Here is a 19,078-nt window from a genome sequence, read left to right on the forward strand (position 1 = left end):
ATTCCAGCCATCAGAAATCACATTCTCCAGACAAACACGAGTCGCAATTTTCCATCTTCGCTCTCGGTCACTCATCATTACAACATTACAAAGACAACTTCATGATATCTCAAAACGCTTCATTCATAGGATTTACGTACCACAACGAAGACGCCGAACACTTCCTACTACTCAGTTGGTCTGTAATCTCCGCAGATAGACGCACAGACAAAATCAAAGAGTTAAGAACTATGATCTCCCGGTGGACTCTTGTGTTAGGTTGTGTGTATTTATGATTACCAAGAATGAATCTTTATGTCTGTGTATGTATATGTATGTATACGTTGAAATGTATACGTATGTATATGTGCGTGTGTGGGCGTTTATGTATATACATGTATTTGTGAGTGGGTTAGGCCATTCCTTGTCTGTTTCCTTGCGCTACCTCGTAATCGTGGGAGACGGCGATTAGGTCTAATATATATATATATATATATATATATATATATATATATATATATATATATATATATATATATATATATATATATATATATTCTTTTTCTTTCTTTTAAACTATTCGCCATTTCCCGCGCTAGCGAGGTAGCGTTAAGTACAGAGGACTGGGCCTTTCTTGGAATATCCTCACCTGGCCCCCTCTGTTCCTCCTTTTGGAAAAAAAAAAATGAGAGGGGAGGATTTCCAGCCCCCCGCTCCCTCCCCTTTCAGTCGCCTTCTACGACACGCAGGGAATACGTGGGAAGTATTCTTAATCCCCTATCCCCAGGGACAATATATATATATATATATATATATATATATATATATATATATATATATATATATATATACAGAGAGAGAGAGAGAGAGAGAGAGAGAGAGAGAGAGAGAGAGAGAGAGAGCATGTACGAGATAATCGTGAACTAGGCATTCAGTTGCCCGTCTCCTCACAGTTAACATACTATAACAGGGCAAGATTGTGTTCAGTAGTTGCATCATGGAGCGGTCAGAGCTGGACCAGTAAACTGTTGCCTTGATACCTCGCCTTCAGTGTGACACCGGTCGATACGCCTGGCAGCAACATACATACACAGGTTACTACGCTTCCCATCACAGGTGTCTTCCACCGGTGTGACGACCACATGCGCTACCCCTCGGAGGAGTCTGTTGTATTCGGATGGTATCCCTCAGGTGTGGTAATTGTGAAGGATTATCTTGCTGCCACTGGCTTGACGAATGGCTACTCCAGCTGTTACTTGTAGCACTTCACCTGTTGACTTAAGGGTCTGTTTCACCTGCTGACTTCAGGGTCTGTTTCACCTGTTGACCTCAGGTTCTGAGAGGTTTTTGTTTTGTTGGTACAGGAACATCGTGGCTGTACTTTGTGCTAGGTTTATGGCCTGCTTGTCCTCTTGTGAAGACATAATACAGTGGATAACATTGTTCTTGGTCAGTGGAGTACTCTACAATAAAAGGTTTACAGGTATTTTGGTAAACGCTCGTCTGTATGATTTGTAAGTCAATCACCGAATGTGTATTTTTAGCTTCTAGACGTATATTATGGAGCTGCCGAAATGACTGTCTTCCACCAGCAGAATTGTAGCATCCTTATGTGATTATGATGACGAAACTTTCTGCTTCAATCACTCTTGTATCTTTGAATCGAATATGCGGATTCCAAGAACTGTTCCACTCTTTTGGCAACTGTACTCAAGGTTCACAACATTGCTGGCAAACAGAATGTCTGTGTGGACTTCGTGGGATTTGGATATACTAACTGTTTCCATCAATCAACGTACCATTGTCAAAGAGTTCAACTTTACCTCTCCATGAGCTGCATCAAGCTTACATGTTTGCAGTATCTTTGATCTGGGGCGACCATTCGTGACATGCAGTGCTCAGTATATCTTGTGGTACCTGATGGTTATGCATAGTTTTATAAAGATCTCATTTTCATTTTTGCATGTGGTTTCTCTGGGAAACTCTTGGTCAATAGTCGGTGTAGTAATCATGAGTAAGAGGTTCGTTTTTGAAAGATGTTCCCTTCTCACCACAGTAGCACTGAGCCTTGTTGGAAGGTATTGTTTGAGAGCAAGTGAGTGCACCACTACTGGATGGAAGATGATTTTCGTGTGGTGTACGTACTTGCAACCCGTTCACTGTCCATGTTTGTTCTTAGGCCGTACCACATATTCCTGCATGGACAACATCTTGATAGCGCTGCTGGTGTATGTGGCTGACCTGGGGTCATTCAGGCTCTGCTGCCTGTAGTTGACGTCAGCAAGGAGTGTGCTTGTCTCGGGATAGCCTTTGTCTCCTTAGCCATCTCGTTATCTGATGATGATGGTCAGCACACCTTCAGGGGCACTTGGCCTCTCCAAAGACACCCTCCCTCGTCCGTCTCTTGCTAGACTGTATGACGCAGAGCCAACACCTGGTGACACCATACCTTGCCACTTGTGCAGCTGCCGCCTTGTAATGGCAGATCGGTTGCGGCAGAACATTTTGGCAACTATTGAAATCCATTGGACTAAGCAGAGGACCAAATCAGAAGATATATGGAACAATCCGTTGGATATGAGGACATGGGTAGAGGATGCTTGGTCAAAGTGGGCAAAAAAAAGGGGAAAAATATTGTTACCTGCAGTTGGTCATCACCATGACCACAGCAGATTCCCAGACTACTAATAAGTTATATTTGATCCTTGGGGTTTCCTTAAGACATCTACACAAGTGGTTTGTCTTCATAAAATCATTCCCATGGAACTTTATGCCATGGAACATTCTTCCAGGCGGTCATCTGTTGCCTCTGTCTCCTTGATTTTCTTGTTTGCTCACAGTTTAGGTTAGGTTTATATATATAAGTGATGAGTGATGACTGTATCTTTTCTGCCTCTAATATCACTGACCATACTGAATGAATGAACACGAGGCTGACCTCAGCCACACATGAGATGTTCTGTGTTCTGCTCAGGGGTTTCAACACGGCCAGATGCCAGGCTTCAGTCAGCCGGGTCGCCTTGCCTCCTTCTGCAACGCCGCCGTCACCATCATGACGCACAACCTCCAGTTTCTGTGTCTTCTCTCGCTCTTCTCGGTCACCTCCTCCCTCTGTGGGGCTGAGCCACACCTTCTTGACCCAGCCTCGATAGCACTGTGGGCCAAGGAACCAACATCAGGTGAGAGACAAGGATTTGAAAGTGACTACGGCTTACACTGTACACTTACATCATGGGCTTATCTTGACACTACGGCTTACACTATACACTTACATCATCACTTTATCTTGACATTTTTATTCTTTAAAAACTATTCCTGAGCATTCATGAGCAGGTCGTCCCTTGACTCTATATTCAGCTTCAAGAAGTCCGAGGAGTCCCTCTGAGGACGCCATGACTGACGAGGGTCTGGGCGAGTCTGTGGTAGAGGGCACCGAGGCAGGGTCGAGCGAGCCCACCTGTAGTGAGGCCACAACACACGGCGAGGAAGAGGATGAGGGCGAGCTCCCCAGCGGCTTACAGATTGGCTCTAGCGGACACCCGAAGAAGCCGATGGTGCTGAAGCTGCATCTTCTTCTGAACGGCAAACAGGTCTTTGCTCCGGCAGGTTGTACTGTGCTCATGACACTATCGTTATATGTGTTCCAACACCACCTGAATGTGTACGGCGGGTGTAAGCACCTGCTATCATTGCCTATAAACTTGTAACATCTTGTAAGATAACTTATCTCAGTAACTACTGAAAACGTAAGATAACTTATCTCAGTAACTAATGAAACGTAAGAACTTCTTCAAAGAATGTGCTGACAGATTGTGTCCTCGTTGGGCAGGTGATCATAAAGCCGACGTTTGGGGAGGTGGAGACATGTCTACTGTCCCTGTACGACAAGATGATAGAGGTGAGCCTGTCGGTGCCACGTCTGGAGACGAAGCTCTTTGCCGAGTGGGAGGGACGCCAGGGAAACATCACGGTGGGTATTGTACTTCCTTCTCCCACGGGATAACATTAAACACACATACTTCACATTTGTTTATCATTAACAAATGTAGATGAGTTGTTCTAATTATTGTTTCGCAACGTTCATCAAAACCTCTCTAAATACCCTCTCATTGGAGCCTTCCTTGCCTCTGTGTATGGACAAACAGTTTTGCATTCCCTTCACGTGTATACACTTACTACTTCCTTCATCTCACCAGCCACGGTAGTCTAACCACTTGTTCCTACATCACCTACACCCAACGTGCAGGGTATCTTTCCGTCGCCTGTCTTAAGGTTTTATCACAACTTTTGGCTGAAGGTTCTCCCAACACTAACTAGTTTGATGTATGTTCGTCAACAAGAGTGGCAATGATTATGGTACACACAGAGCCATCATAACTGTGTGGTGTATGTTGCAGCCGGTGGTGGAGAAAGTGGTGGTGGAGCGGCTGCGACAGCAGGTGTTGCAGGAGGTGTCTAACTCCAACGTAGCCCCAACCCACCACGCCACCCACTATAACAAGTATAACGCCCTCATCAGCGGTCAGGTGGGTAGGTTACCAGGCTGCTCCAGTGTTACTTCAATATTGTCTTAATCATTGTAACGTGGACGGGTCTCAGTGGGCGATGTTCTGTATAAGTGTTTTTCACAAAGTAAATAAAGTAGACTCCATTGTATGAAGGATGTTTTTATTGTGTGAGCATAACTGATGATTTGAATATCGTCCATACACGATGTAGTTCTTTTGATGACACTGTTTAGTAAATCACTTGCGCCATGCCTGACTTTGTTGTCATATTTCATATTTCTTGTTAATAATTAAAAGTAATGTCACAAGATGTCCAATTTGTAAAGTCTGCACCTAATACTTCTGGATAGTTCAGGAGACACACCATACAATCCAGCAACCATGTTTATATGTCATGTCTTGTGGGGTTGAAGCCGCAGCTGTAACAGGTTCTCACATTTGGACTCCTGACACGTTGAGTCATCATTAAGTTTTGCTGGTCTGTTACTCATGACGGTCGTCAGTGACTCGCCTAACCAACGCCACCGCATCACCAGGCCGAGGAGGAGGTGCAGGAGTTCATGTCTGGGGATCATCCCTTCGAGGCGTACGTCGAGAAGCTGACGGAGTTCTCTCACCTGCGGGCCGACATCCTGGCTTCCTCCCAGCAGGTGACCACATTTGATCCCTCCGTTGCTGCTTCCTACGTTCCGGGAGTCAGGTTTGGTGTATATGTACATGCAATGCCCCAGGTCAGGGAGGTCAGTACCCATAGTAATGGTTGTTTTGCACGTGGGAGATCCTGCCCATGGTAACGGAGTGAAGGAGGGAGGAAAGAGATACATCAGGTCAAGCGTCAGTGAAGCAATGCTTAACCACACGTAAGATGTGGCTGGCAGGGAAGAGTAAGAATCTCCCTCCTTCATACATACGTTATAAGATAAGGAAGATACCCGAGGTAGAGGCTGCCTGGTGGGGAGCAACACGTACAGTCACCCGCTAAACTCGGGCGCAGACACTGATGGTGATTCCCTGTATGGGTGAGGCGAGGATACATTGTCTCATCATAATGACCAAAGAATTGTTGTCACCAGTACCAGCAGTTACGTAAGTCATATGTTATTAGAAACGTTTGAAATAAGATTTAGGATTTAGCATTACTTGCTGTATAAGGTATGTTACAATCATTTTGTAATGCTGGAAGTGTATTAAAACAGAAGAAGAACCTTTAAGAATGATTTGAGTCGTATTCGACATTCAACAAGATTTGGTAAACAAATATACTTTAACATTTTTGTTGATAAAATGAGATTAATTATAACTGCTGCTGCTACTAGTATTCCCAAAGTAAACATCAACACTAATGATACTTCAGTTGTTGAGGATAATGACAAAGAAACGACTCACTTAACGACTGTTTGACGATCGTTACCAGTTGTGATGCTCATCATTCCGGTACAGTAGTTTGAGGTGGTGTTCCTCACGGTGTCAGGTCCATGTTAACCACTTATGATGATGTATGACATGTTGACGAAGACTACCTCATGCTACGTCACTCTTCCTCACTATGTGAGGGAAGTTATGATGGGTGTGTGTGGGGGCAACACACAGGCCAGGCTAGTGGTCCAACTCCCACATAACACACTCTACATCCTGGACACCCAACACTCTCTACACTAACACACTCTACATCCCGGACACCCAACACTCTCTACACTAACACACTCTACATCCCGGACACCCAACACTCTCTACACTAACACACTCTACATCCCGGACACCCAACACTCTCTACACTAACACACTCTACACCTCGGACACCCAACACTCTCTACACTAACACACTCTACATCCCGGACACCCAACACTCTCTACACTAACACACTCTACACCCCGGACACCCAACACTCTCTACACTAACACACTCTACCCCCCGGACACCCAACACTCTCTACACTAACACACTCTACACCCCGGACACCCAACACTCTCTACACTAACACACTCTACCCCCCGGACACCCAACACTCTCTACACTAACACACTCTACACCCCGGACACCCAACACTCTCTACACTAACACACTCTACCCCCCGGACACCCAACACTCTCTACACTAACACACTCTACACCCCGGACACCCAACACTCTCTACACTAACACACTCTACCCCCCGGACACCCAACACTCTCTACACTAACACACTCTACACCCCGGACACCCAACACTCTCTACACTAACACACTCTACACCCCGGACACCCAACACTCTCTACACTAACACACTCTACCCCCCGGACACCCAACACCCTCCACATTAACACACTCTACATCCTGGACACCCAACACTCTCTACACTAACACACTCTACACCCCGGACACCCAACACTCTCTACACTAACACACTCTACCCCCCGGACACCCAACACTCTCTACACTAACACACTCTACACCCCGGACACCCAACACTCTCTACACTAACACACTCTACCCCCCGGACACCCAACACCCTCCACATTAACACACTCTACATCCTGGACACCCAACACTCTCTACACTAACACACTCTACACCCGGACACCCAACACTCTCTACACTAACACACTCTACACCCCGGACACCCAACACTCTCTACACTAACACACTCTACATCCTGGACACCCAACACTCTCTACACTAACACACTCAACCCCCGGACACCCAACACCCTCCACGCTAACACACTCTACACCCCGGACACCCAACACCCTCCACATTAACACACTCTACATCCTGGACACCCAACACTCTCTACACTAACACACTCTACACCCGGACACCCAACACTCTCTACACTAACACACTCTACACCCCGGACACCCAACACTCTCTACACTAACACACTCTACATCCTGGACACCCAACACTCTCTACACTAACACACTCTACACCCCGGACACCCAACACTCTCTACACTAACACGCTCTACACCCCGGACACCCAACACCCTCCACACTAACACACTCTACCCCCCGGACACCCAACACCCCCCACACTAACACACTCTACACCCCGGACACCCAACACCCTCTACACTAACACACTCTACACCCCGGACACCCAACACCCTCCACACTAACACACTCTACACCCCGGACACCCAACACCCTCTACACTAACACACTCTACCCCCCGGACACCCAACACCCTCCACACTAACACACTCTACACCCCGGACACCCAACACCCTCTACACTAACACACTCTACCCCCCGGACACCCAACACCCTCCACACTAACACACTCTACATCCCGGACACCGAGCAGCCTCCACACTAACACACTCTACACCCCGGACACCCAACACCCTCTACACTAACACACTCTACCCCCCGGACACCCAACACCCTCCACACTAACACACTCTACACCCCGGACACCCAACACCCTCTACACTAACACACTCTACCCCCCGGACACCCAACACCCTCCACACTAACACACTCTACATCCCGGACACCGAGCAGCCTCCACACTAACACACTCTACACCCCGGACACCCAACACTCTCTACACTAACACACTCTACACCCCGGACACCCAACACCCTCCACACTAACACACTCTACATCCCGGACACCGAGCAACCTCCACACTAACACACTCTACATCCCGGACACCGAGCAACCTCCACACTAACACACTCTACACCCCGGACACCCAACACCCTCCACACTAACACACTCTACCTCCCGGACACCGAGCAACCTCCACACTAACACACTCTACACCCCGGACACCCAACACCCTCCACACTAACACACACTACACCCCGGACACCCAACACTCTCTACACTAACACACTCTAGTCCCCGGACACCCAGCACCCTCCACACTAACACACTCTACACCCCGGACATCCAACACCCTCCACACTAACACACTCTACACCCCGGACACCCAACACCCTCCACACTAACACACTCAACACCCCGGACACCGAGCAGCCTCCACACTAACACACTCTACACCCCGGACACCCAACACCCTCCACACTAACACACTCTACCCCCCGGACACCGAGCAACCTCCACACTAACACACTCAACACCCCGGACACCGAGCAGCCTCCACACTAACACACTCTACACCCCGGACACCCAACACCCTCCACACTAACACACTCTACCCCCCGGACACCCAACACCCTCCACACTAACACACTCTACATCCCGGACACCGAGCAACCTCCACACTAACACACTCTACACCCCGGACACCCAACACCCTCTACACTAACACACTACACTCTGCACACCCAACACCCTCCACACTAACACACTCTACACCCCGGACACCCAACACCCTCCACACTAACACACTCTACACCCCGGACACCCAACACCCTCCACACTAACTCACTCTAACCCCCGGACACCGAGCAGCCTCCACACTAACACACTCTACACCCCGGACACCCAACACCCTCCACACTAACACACTCTACCCCCCGGACACCCAGCACCCTCCACACTAACACACTCTACATCCCGGACACCGAGCAGCCTCCACACTAACACACTCTACACCCCGGACACCCAACACCCTCCACATCCTACACACTAGCCCACATGATAGTCAATGATTTTTAGTATGACGTATTTTCAAATTATACATATTCGTCTTAGTATCTGTATAGATATGATCGAGTATGTTACCTTGGCATACTGCACATCCTGATGCACTTGCGTCTCTTCTTAGTGATGGAAGTATAGAAACAACAGTTTAGTTCCGTGAGCTGTGATTGTGGAGGTAAATTAAGAAAGTAGTGAGAGGTAAGGACGGGAATGTGGTCTGCGTCTTTGTATGACGCATGAACACTATCAAGAATGCATGGACGATTATATGCAACAAATGTAACTAATTGTTATTAGAAGGTGTACTGGCTGGCAGGAGTTCAGCTGTCTTGTTCCCCCTCAACTCCTCGTTCCACACATACTCAGTAACGACCGCCCAACCATTGCCCAGTCTTACTACCGTCCATTTACATCCTTTTCCTCGACTGTCAATTGATAAAGGAAACTTCACTATAGGTTAGGTCATTTTGCCTAACATTATACACTTGTGAAATGTTTTCATCCAGCACTTGAGTGATGTACAGGTATTTTTTTGTTGTTTTAGGGAATAAACAATAGTTTTTACATGATCATACCGTTATTGTATATAACAATACTGTTATGTATATTTATTTTATTTATTATACTTTGTCGCTGTCTCCCGCGTTAGACGAAAGAATGGCCCAACCCCCCACATACACATGTATATACATACACGTCCACACACGCAAATATACATACCTATATATCTAAACGTATACATATATATACACACACAGACATATACATATATACACATTTACATAATTCATACTGTCTGCCCTTATTCATTCCCGTCGCCACCCCGCCACACATGAAATAACAACCCCCTCCCCCCTCATGTGTGCGAGGTAGCGCTAGGAAAAGACAACAAAAGCCACATTCGTTCACACTCAGTCTCCAGCTGTCATGTAATAACGCACCGAAACCACAGCTCCCTTTCCACATCCAGGCCCACAAAACTTTCCATGGGTTACCCCAGACGCTTCACATTCCCTGGTTCAATCCATTAACAGCACATCGACCCTGGTATACCACATCGTTCCAATTCACTGTATTCCTTGCACGCCTTTCACCCTCGTGCAAGTTCAGGCCCCGATCACTCAGAATCTTTTTCACTCCATCTTTCCACCTCCAATTTGGTCTCCCACTTCTCCTCGTTCCCTCCACCTCTGACACATATATCCTCTTGGTCAATCTTTCCTCACTCATTCTCTCCATGTGACCAAACCATTTCAAAACACCCTCTTCTGCTCTCTCAACCACACTCTTTTTATTACCACACATCTCTCTTACCCTTTCATTACTTACTCGATCAAACCGCCTCACACCACAAATTGTCCTGAAACATCTCATTTCCAGCACATCCACCCTCCTCCGCACAACTCTATCTATAGACCTTGCCTCACAGCCATATAAAATTGTTGGAACCACTCTTCCTTCAAACATACCCATTTTTGCTTTCCAAGATAACGTTCTCGACTTCCACACATTTTTCAACGCTCCCAGAACTTTCGCCCCCTCCTCCACCCTATGATTCACTTCCGCTTCCATGGTTCCATCCACTGCCAAATCCACTCCCAGATGTCTAAGATACTTCATTTCCTCCAGTTTTTCTCCATTCAAACTTACCTCCCAGTTGACTTGTCCCTCAACCCTACTATACCTAATAATCTTGCTCTTATTCACATTTACCCTCAGCTTTCTTCTTTCACACACTTTACCAAACTCAGTCACCAGCTTCTGCAGTTTCTTACCCGAATCAGCCACCAGCGCTGTGTCATCAGCGAACAACAACTGACTACTTCCCAAGCTCTCTCATCCACAACAGACTGCATACTTGCCCCTCTTTCCAAAACTCTTGCATTCACCTCCCTAACAACACCATCCATAAACAAATTAAACAACCATGGAGACATCACGCACCACTGCCGCAAACCAACTTTCACTGAGAGCCAATCACTTTCCTCTTTTCCTACTCGTACACATGTCTTACATCCTCGATAAAAACTTTTCACTGCTTCTAACAACTTGCCTCCCGCACCATATATTCTTAGTACCTTCCACAAAGCATCTCTATCAACTCAATCATATGCCTTCTCCAGATCCATAAATGCTACATACAAATCCATTTGCTTTTCTAAGTATTTCTCACATACATTCTTCAAAGCAAACACCTGATCCACACATCCTCTACCACTTCTGAAACTACACTGCTCTTCCCCAATCTGATGCTATGTGCATGCCTTCACCCTCTCAGTCAATACCTTTCCATATAATTTCCCAGGAATACTCAACAAACTTATACCTCTGTAATTTGAGGACTCACTTTTTGCCCCCCCTTGCCTTTGTACAATAGCACTATGCAAGCATTCCGCCAATCCTCAGGCACCTCACCATGAGTCATACATACATTAAATAACCTTACCAACCAGTCAACAATACAGTCAACCCTTTTTTTGTTAATTTCCACTGCAATGCCATCCAAACCCGCTGTATTGCTGGATTTGATCTTCCGCAAAGCTTTTGATACCTCTTCTCTGTTTACCAAATCATTGTCCCTAACCCTCTCACTTTGCACACCACCTCGACCAAAGCATCCTATATCTGCCACTGTATCATCACACACATTCAACAAACCTTCTTGTATCTGTGTATAACCACTCGTGTTGCTCATGAAATATCTATGAACAGATCATTGGAAATTGCTGTGTGTGTGTGTGTGTGTGTGTGTGTGTTTGTGTGTGTGTGTGTGTTTCACGTAGCTCATTTAAGCATTACAACGGACGAGTGGTGATGACCAAGAGGTGTGCTACCTTCTATAATGACAACATGGTGTGGGCATTGATCATTCCTACATTACCTAAATCATCACAGACGTCGAGGACACGAGACATTGATTATGGGGGACCTGCTTTCGCTGTTCACCTGTAGGTGGAACCAGTCTTCAGTAGCAGGTAGGGAGGGCCCGCGCCCGACTGTAGACATGACTGGAAGGAAACCATCACCGAGGACCATGCTGTCTCAGCAGGTAACATCACCTGTGTCCCCAGGTGCTTCAGCAGGTAACACCAGTGGTGTCCTCCGCTAGTTCAGCAGGTAACACCAGTGGTGTCCCCCGCTAGTTCAGCAGGTAACACCAGTGGTGTCCCCCGCTAGTTCAGCAGGTAACACCAGTGGTGTCCCCCGCTAGTTTAGCAGGTAACACCAGTGGTGTCCTCTGCTAGTCCAGCAGGTAACACCAGTGGTGTCCTCCGCTAGTTTAGCAGGTAACACCAGTGGTGTCCTCTGCTAGTCCAGCAGGTAACACCAGTGGTGACCTCTGCTAGTTCAGCAGGTAACACCAGTGGTGACCTTCGGTAGTTCAGCAGGTAACACCAGTGGTGACCTCTGCTAGTTCAGCAGGTAACACCAGTGGTGACCTCCGGTAGTTCAGCAGGTAACACCAGTGGTGACCTCTGCTAGTTCAGCAGGTAACACCAGTGGTGACCTCCGCTAGTTCAGCAGGTAACACCAGTGGTGACCTCTGCTAGTTCAGCAGGTAACACCAGTGGTGACCTCCGCTAGTTCAGCAGGTAACACCAGTGGTGTCCTCCGGTAGTTCAGCAGGTAACACCAGTGGTGTCCTCCGCTAGTTCAGCAGGTAACACCAGTGGTGACCTCTGCTAGTTCAGCAGGTAACACCAGTGGTGACCTCCGCTAGTTCAGCAGGTAACACCAGTGGTGACCTCTGCTAGTTCAGCAGGTAACACCAGTGGTGACCTCCGCTAGTTCAGCAGGTAACACCAGTGGTGTCCTCCGGTAGTTCAGCAGGTAACACCAGTGGTGTCCTCCGCTAGTTCAGCAGGTAACACCAGTGTTTCTCTCCGTGACACACCAGAGTAACATCAGTGGTGTCTTCAGATGGTTCAACATTAGGTAACATTAGTAATGTTGCCAGACAGTTCAGTAGGTTGTAGTATTCATGTCTCCAGCAGGTAACACCAACTGTTTCCCCAGATGGTTCATCAAGTAGCACCAGTGCTGCTCCCAGGTGGTTCAGGTGACCACATGAGAATCGTTCCTGCAGGTGGTGGAGCTGGGACCGTACGAGGTGCACTGTGAGGCGCTGGTGGAGGCGCTGGTGGCCCGGGTCACGACCCTCCGGAGGGAGATGTTGATGCACCTGCAGAGGCAATACTGCACCTCAGCTCAGACGTGAGACCTTAACCCACCCAGCCAGCCACACACACTCTCTCTCTCTCTCTCTCTCTCTCTCTCTCTCTCTCTCTCTCTCTCTCTCTCTCTCTCTCTCTCTCTCTCTCGTTAATATTGTCTAAGTCTTTCTCTGTCATGTTCTGTATGCCTGTGGCTCCCCGTCTACCATGTTCACGTATCTATAGGTTATCTTGGTTTCCATAACGTCTTCCGTCTCTCTGTTCCTGTCTCTCTATCCTGCCTAGGTCTCTCCCACTCTACCCTTCTTCAGGTCTCTTTCATTGTGTAGGGTTGATATAGGCTCACACTGATGCCTAGGTCTCTGTCTTTCTACCCTGCTTAGTTCTAGCGTAGCTTCTACCATGTTTGGGTATACAAGTTCTTAACTATGTAGGTTTCCAGGTCTCTTATCTTATCGAGTTCTCCTTTATTACATCTATTATCTGGGTCATTTTCACTTGCTATCTTGTTTACCTCTCATTAAGCTCTGCTTCGCCAATACTCCAAGTTATTATCGGCATAAGGAAATGTGATACAGCGAAGGATGTATTGTGCTGTATATTGCATGCTCTAATCCCATGTGTGGAAATAGAATATTGAAGGTTATGATTGTGGCATACCTTATATTACCGTCGACACGCCTGGTAGTCTCGTGATACACGTCCTCCAGGCTGTGTGGAGAACTGAAGGAGATCACGGAGCGGGCTCTGAGCACCCCTGGAGACACCCTGGAGCTAATGGAACACAAGGCTTACATGGAGGACGTCATGCAGAACCAACTTCATATATTGGAGAGTCGCGTCTGGCGCCTTCACACTCAGCTGCAGGTGGGTCCTCCGTGAGGGACAGGTGATCAGGCCGAAGTGTTACACCTGTGTGTGAATATTGTTGTATCTTGGAAGTAATAATGCGTACTTTTCTTGAATGATTGACAAACATTACTTTCACAATGAATGATCACAACAAACATTTTTTTATTTATATCTTATTTATATCCTTGTATATTAATGACTTGATTAATTGAGGATGCTAGTTAACCGAGCATCGTTTGAGGATGGGGTGTGTAATTGCTTATTGTGTAGAGTTAATGCATCAAGTGTGCCGTCACCCTGTACAGTTCCTGGCTGAGAACATGTCTCTGAGCTCGGAGGAGTGTAGCGACGCCGTCCAACCGCTGGCCTGGTTCATCCGCTTGCCCGAGGTCTTCCGTGTCCACCTCCAGATCATCACGGAGAAGAGGGCCGAGTACGAGGCCAACCTCAGGGTACGCCGTGTGCCCTCATGTGTTCGTCATGACCTCCACGTTCACAGCTGTGTATTTGTGTCTGTCTTTGTTGGGTTTTTAGATTGACTTTTTAAGTTTATGGACACGTGAACTCCCATGTCATCAGCTTTTCAAGCAGACATCTGTATCAGAATACATGTGTAAGTTCTTCACGCGCTGTAGAAGTACTGCAGACCACTTATGTATGTTTCGCCCTCCCGTAAATGAATAATTAGAGATCGTGCAATAACCTCCAGCCACTGAGGAGTGAGGACAGATAGTTCACCAACAGTGGAAACAAGTACCATTCTAACTTGATTTTTTTTGTGTGTGTGGTTCTGCTTATGTTTCTTTTTAAGACATGGTTTTGTAATGCGGACATTCCAGGAGCGACGTGAAAAGTTCCAGGAGGAGCTTGCAGAGTACGCGATCCTTTTGGAAGATTTCCAAACCCTGGGTGATCATAACGACATCCACGAGTACCTCCGAAGGGCCAAGTCCCTCCACTCCCGCCTTGATCACGCCGCCAACTACATCGAGCAGATCAACAAGGAGGAGGAGGCTCTTTCCTGGAACACAACTCATTACCCCGTCAGAAAACAGGTCAGTCTCTCTCTAGGAGCGCCACCCGCCGACCAGTATGAAAGCAGGTGAGAGGCTACGTATTAAGGCAGCAAATTAGGATTTAGTTTTGCGACGATTTGGACCGATGTTTTCCTCCGGAGAACATGACAGTAGTGTGTCACTAGGGATTACATGCAATGTTGTTGGATCAGATTCCCTGTCGCTGTGGCATGGCGCGTCCTGGTCAGTTCCTCACACCAGCCCTCATGTATTCCTGGTCAGTTCCTCACACCAGCCCTCCTGTATTCGACCAGATTCCGTCCACCAGTTTGATACTGTGTTGATGTTATCCGAGTAAAATGTACGATTATCCCACCACCTTCCTCCTTCGTCTGCCCGACCCTTCGCGGTTGATTTGTGCCTCTTCTTTGGGGAAATGTCCTGCTGGTTCCGCATGTACCATTCCTGTGTTGGATTGTTCTTGTTTAACACTTGTTTCTCCCATATACGTGGTGATGCATCCTCCACACGGAATAATGTATACCACACTTTTCTCTTGTCTTTGTTTCAGTCATTTGTACTTCACTACGTCTGCCATCTTGGCCCTTACTCCTACTGTTATGTCTGCGGAGTCACCGCTGAGAAATCTCCTGGTAGGACTTGTTTCCCTGGCGCTCGGAACCACTGTAGATTTTCTCCTCTTGACTCCTCTCGTTGACTCTGCTCCTCGCCATGATTCACACTGGCTCCTGCCTCAGCCTCACTACTCTTCTCGTTGACTCCTCTCGTTGACTCTGCTCCTCGCCATGATTCACACTGGCTCCTGCCTCAGCCTCACCACTCTTCTCGTTGACTCCTCTCGTTGACTCTGCTCCTCGTCATGATTCACACTGGCTCCTGCCTCAGCCTCACCAAAATACTGAAGTTTTCTGATGGCGTCCAGCACTTGCTTGAACTCCTCCAAAACTTCGAGACTGCATGAGTCTTCAGTGGCCTTATAGGAGGTTGCCCAGCACCATCTCTGGTTTGATCCTGTTGTTGTAAGATGACAAGAATTGTATGTAGTCATCTCTGTTGTTGTGCTTCCGGTATACTGAAAGTTTTTCTATCCGTCATTTCTTCTCAGTATCGGTGATACATTATTCTCATATTGAATAACGTATGATGAACTGTGAGTAAGAGAGAGTAAGTCCAGGGATACAGTGTGACATATTCTAATTCTGCAGCGAGTTGCTTCATTTTGCTGAAGACAACGGAAATTATAGTATCTATAAAACTCAGATGAGAAAATTGGTAAATCTATATTTTAGGGAAATCTGCTTAAATGATTTTTTGTACGTAAATGATTGCGTTGTCTTAACGAGGTAGCGTCAGGAACATTATGTTTTTTCCATCTCTCTGCAGGATTATCTCCTGCATTCCTGTATTTGTAGATATTTTTGATTACTTTTTTGTACAAACTGAATATAATCTAGTGAGGATCAGGTGTTATGTTAGCCATCTTTTTCAATGTATGTTAATATTTCTATTTTTGTCAGTATCATAGCGCGGCTTTTCTTCGTCCGCTCCTGGCGCTACGTTACTACCAGGGGAAACGACGAACAAGTATTGGGGGGTAAGGTAAAAGAAATAAAGAATATATATATATATATATATATATATATATATATATATATATATATATATATATATATATATATATATATATATATACTGTCTGCCCTTATTCATTCTCGTCGCCACCCCGTCACACATGAAATAACAACCCCCTCCCTCGCATGTGCGCGAGGTAGCGCTAGGATGAGACAACATAGGCCACATTCGTTCACACTCAGTCTCTAGCTGTCATGTATAATGCACCGAAACTACAGCTCCCTTTCCACATCCAGGCCCCACAAAACTTTCCATGGTTTACCCCAGACGCTTCACATGCCCTGGTTCAATCCATTGAGAGCACGTCGACCCCGATATACCACATCGTTCCAATTCACTTTATTCCTTGCACACCTTTCACCCTCCTGCATGTTCAGGCCCCGATCACTCAAAATCTTTTTCACTCCATCTTTCCACCTCCAATTTGGTCTCCCACTTCTCCTCGTTCCCTCCACGTCTGACACATATATCCTCTTGGTCAATCTTTCTTCACTCATTCCCTCCATGTGACCAAACCATTTCAAAACACCCTCTTCTGCTCTCTCAACCACACTCTTTTTATTACTATACATCTCTCTTACCCTTTCATTACTTACTCGATCAAACCACCTCGCACCACATACTGTCCTTAAACATCTCATTTCCAGCACATCCACCCTCCTCCGCACAACTCTGTCTATAGCCCACACCTCGCAACCATACAACATTGTTGGAACCACTATTCCTTCAAACATACCCATTTTTACTTTCTAAGATAACGTTTTCGACTTCCACACATTTTTCAACGCTCCCAGAACTTTCGCCCCCTCCCCCACCCAATGATTCACTTCCGCTTCCATGGTTCCATCCGCTGCCAAATCCACTCCTAGATATCTAAAACACTTCACTTACTCCAGTTTTTCTCCAAACAAACTTACCTCCCTATTGACTTGATCCTCAACCCTACTGTACTTAATAACCTCGCTCTTATTCACATTTACTCTCAGCTTTCTTCTTTTACACATTTTACCAAACTCAGTCACCAGCTTCTGCAGTTTCTCACTCGAATCAGCCACCAGGGCTGTATCATCAGCGAACAACTGACTCACTTCCCAAGCTCTCTCATGCACAACAGACTGCATACTTGCCCCTCTTTCCAAAACTCTTACATTCACCTCCCTAACAACCCCATCCATAAACAAATTAAACAACCATGAAGACATCACGCACCCCTGCCGCAAACCATCATTCACTGAGAACCAATCACTTTCCTCTCTTCCTACACACTGCCTTACATCCTAGATAAAAACTTTTCACTGCTTCTAACAACTTACCTCCCACACCATATATTCTTAATACCTTCCACAGAGAATCTCTATCAACTCTATAATACGCCTTCTCCAGATCCATAAAAGCTACATACAAATCTATTTGCTTTTCTAAGTATTTCTCACATACATTCTTCAAAGCAAACACCTGATCCACACATCCTCTACCACTTCTGAAACCACCCTGCATCTCCGCAATCTGCTGCTCTGTACATGCCTTTACCCTCTCGATCAATACCCTCTCATATAATTTCCCAGGAATACTCAACAAACTTATACCTCTGTAATTTGAGCACTCACTTTTATCCCCTTTGCCTTTGTACAATGGCAGTATGCAAGCATTCCGCCAATCCTCAGGCACCTCACCATGAGTCATGCATACATTGAATAACCTCACCAACCAGTCAACAATACAGTCACCCCCTTTTTTGATAAATTCCACTGCAATACCATTGAAACCCACTGCCTTGCCGGCTTTCATCTTCCGTAAAGCTTTTATTACCTCTTCTCTGTTTACTAGATTATTTTCCCTAACCCTCTCACTATGCACACCACCTCGACCAAAACACACTATATCTGCTACTCTATCATCAAACTCATTCAACAAACCTTCAAAATACTCACTCCATCTCCTCACATCACCACTACTTGTTATCACCTCCCAGTTAGCCCCCTTCACTGATGTTCCCATTTGTTCCCTTGTCTTACGCACTTTATTTACCTCCTTCCAGAACATCTTTTTATTCTCCCTAAAATTTAATGATACTCTCACCCCAACTCTCATTTGCCCTCTTTTTCACCTCGCACCTTTCTCTTGACCTCCTGCCTCTTTCTTTTATACATCTCCCACTCATTTGCATTTTTCCCTGCAAAAATCCTCCAAATGCCTCTCTCTTCTCTTTCACTAATAATCTTACTTCTTCATCCCACCACTCACTACCCTTTCTAATCAACCCACCTCCCACGCTTCTCATGCCACAAGCATCTTTTGCGC

The 19,078-nt window shown here is 46.4% G+C and overlaps 1 protein-coding gene across 1 annotated transcript in view; it reads left to right on the forward strand.

Annotated features, from left to right (window-relative positions):
• The window catches only part of LOC139750623 (dynein axonemal heavy chain 7-like), a 298,921-nt gene that overhangs the window by 53,448 nt on the left and 226,395 nt on the right, over positions 1-19,078 (forward strand). Inside the window, 9 exon segments of the mRNA XM_071665298.1 lie at positions 2,954-3,158; positions 3,337-3,569; positions 3,809-3,949; positions 4,377-4,505; positions 5,024-5,137; positions 13,169-13,296; positions 13,967-14,123; positions 14,414-14,560; positions 14,948-15,163. Of these exon segments, the coding sequence (XP_071521399.1) occupies positions 2,954-3,158; positions 3,337-3,569; positions 3,809-3,949; positions 4,377-4,505; positions 5,024-5,137; positions 13,169-13,296; positions 13,967-14,123; positions 14,414-14,560; positions 14,948-15,163 (1,470 nt within the window).

The sequence above is a fragment of the Panulirus ornatus genome, chromosome 10 (assembly GCF_036320965.1).
Source record: "Panulirus ornatus isolate Po-2019 chromosome 10, ASM3632096v1, whole genome shotgun sequence".
Lineage (NCBI taxonomy): Eukaryota > Metazoa > Arthropoda > Malacostraca > Decapoda > Palinuridae > Panulirus > Panulirus ornatus.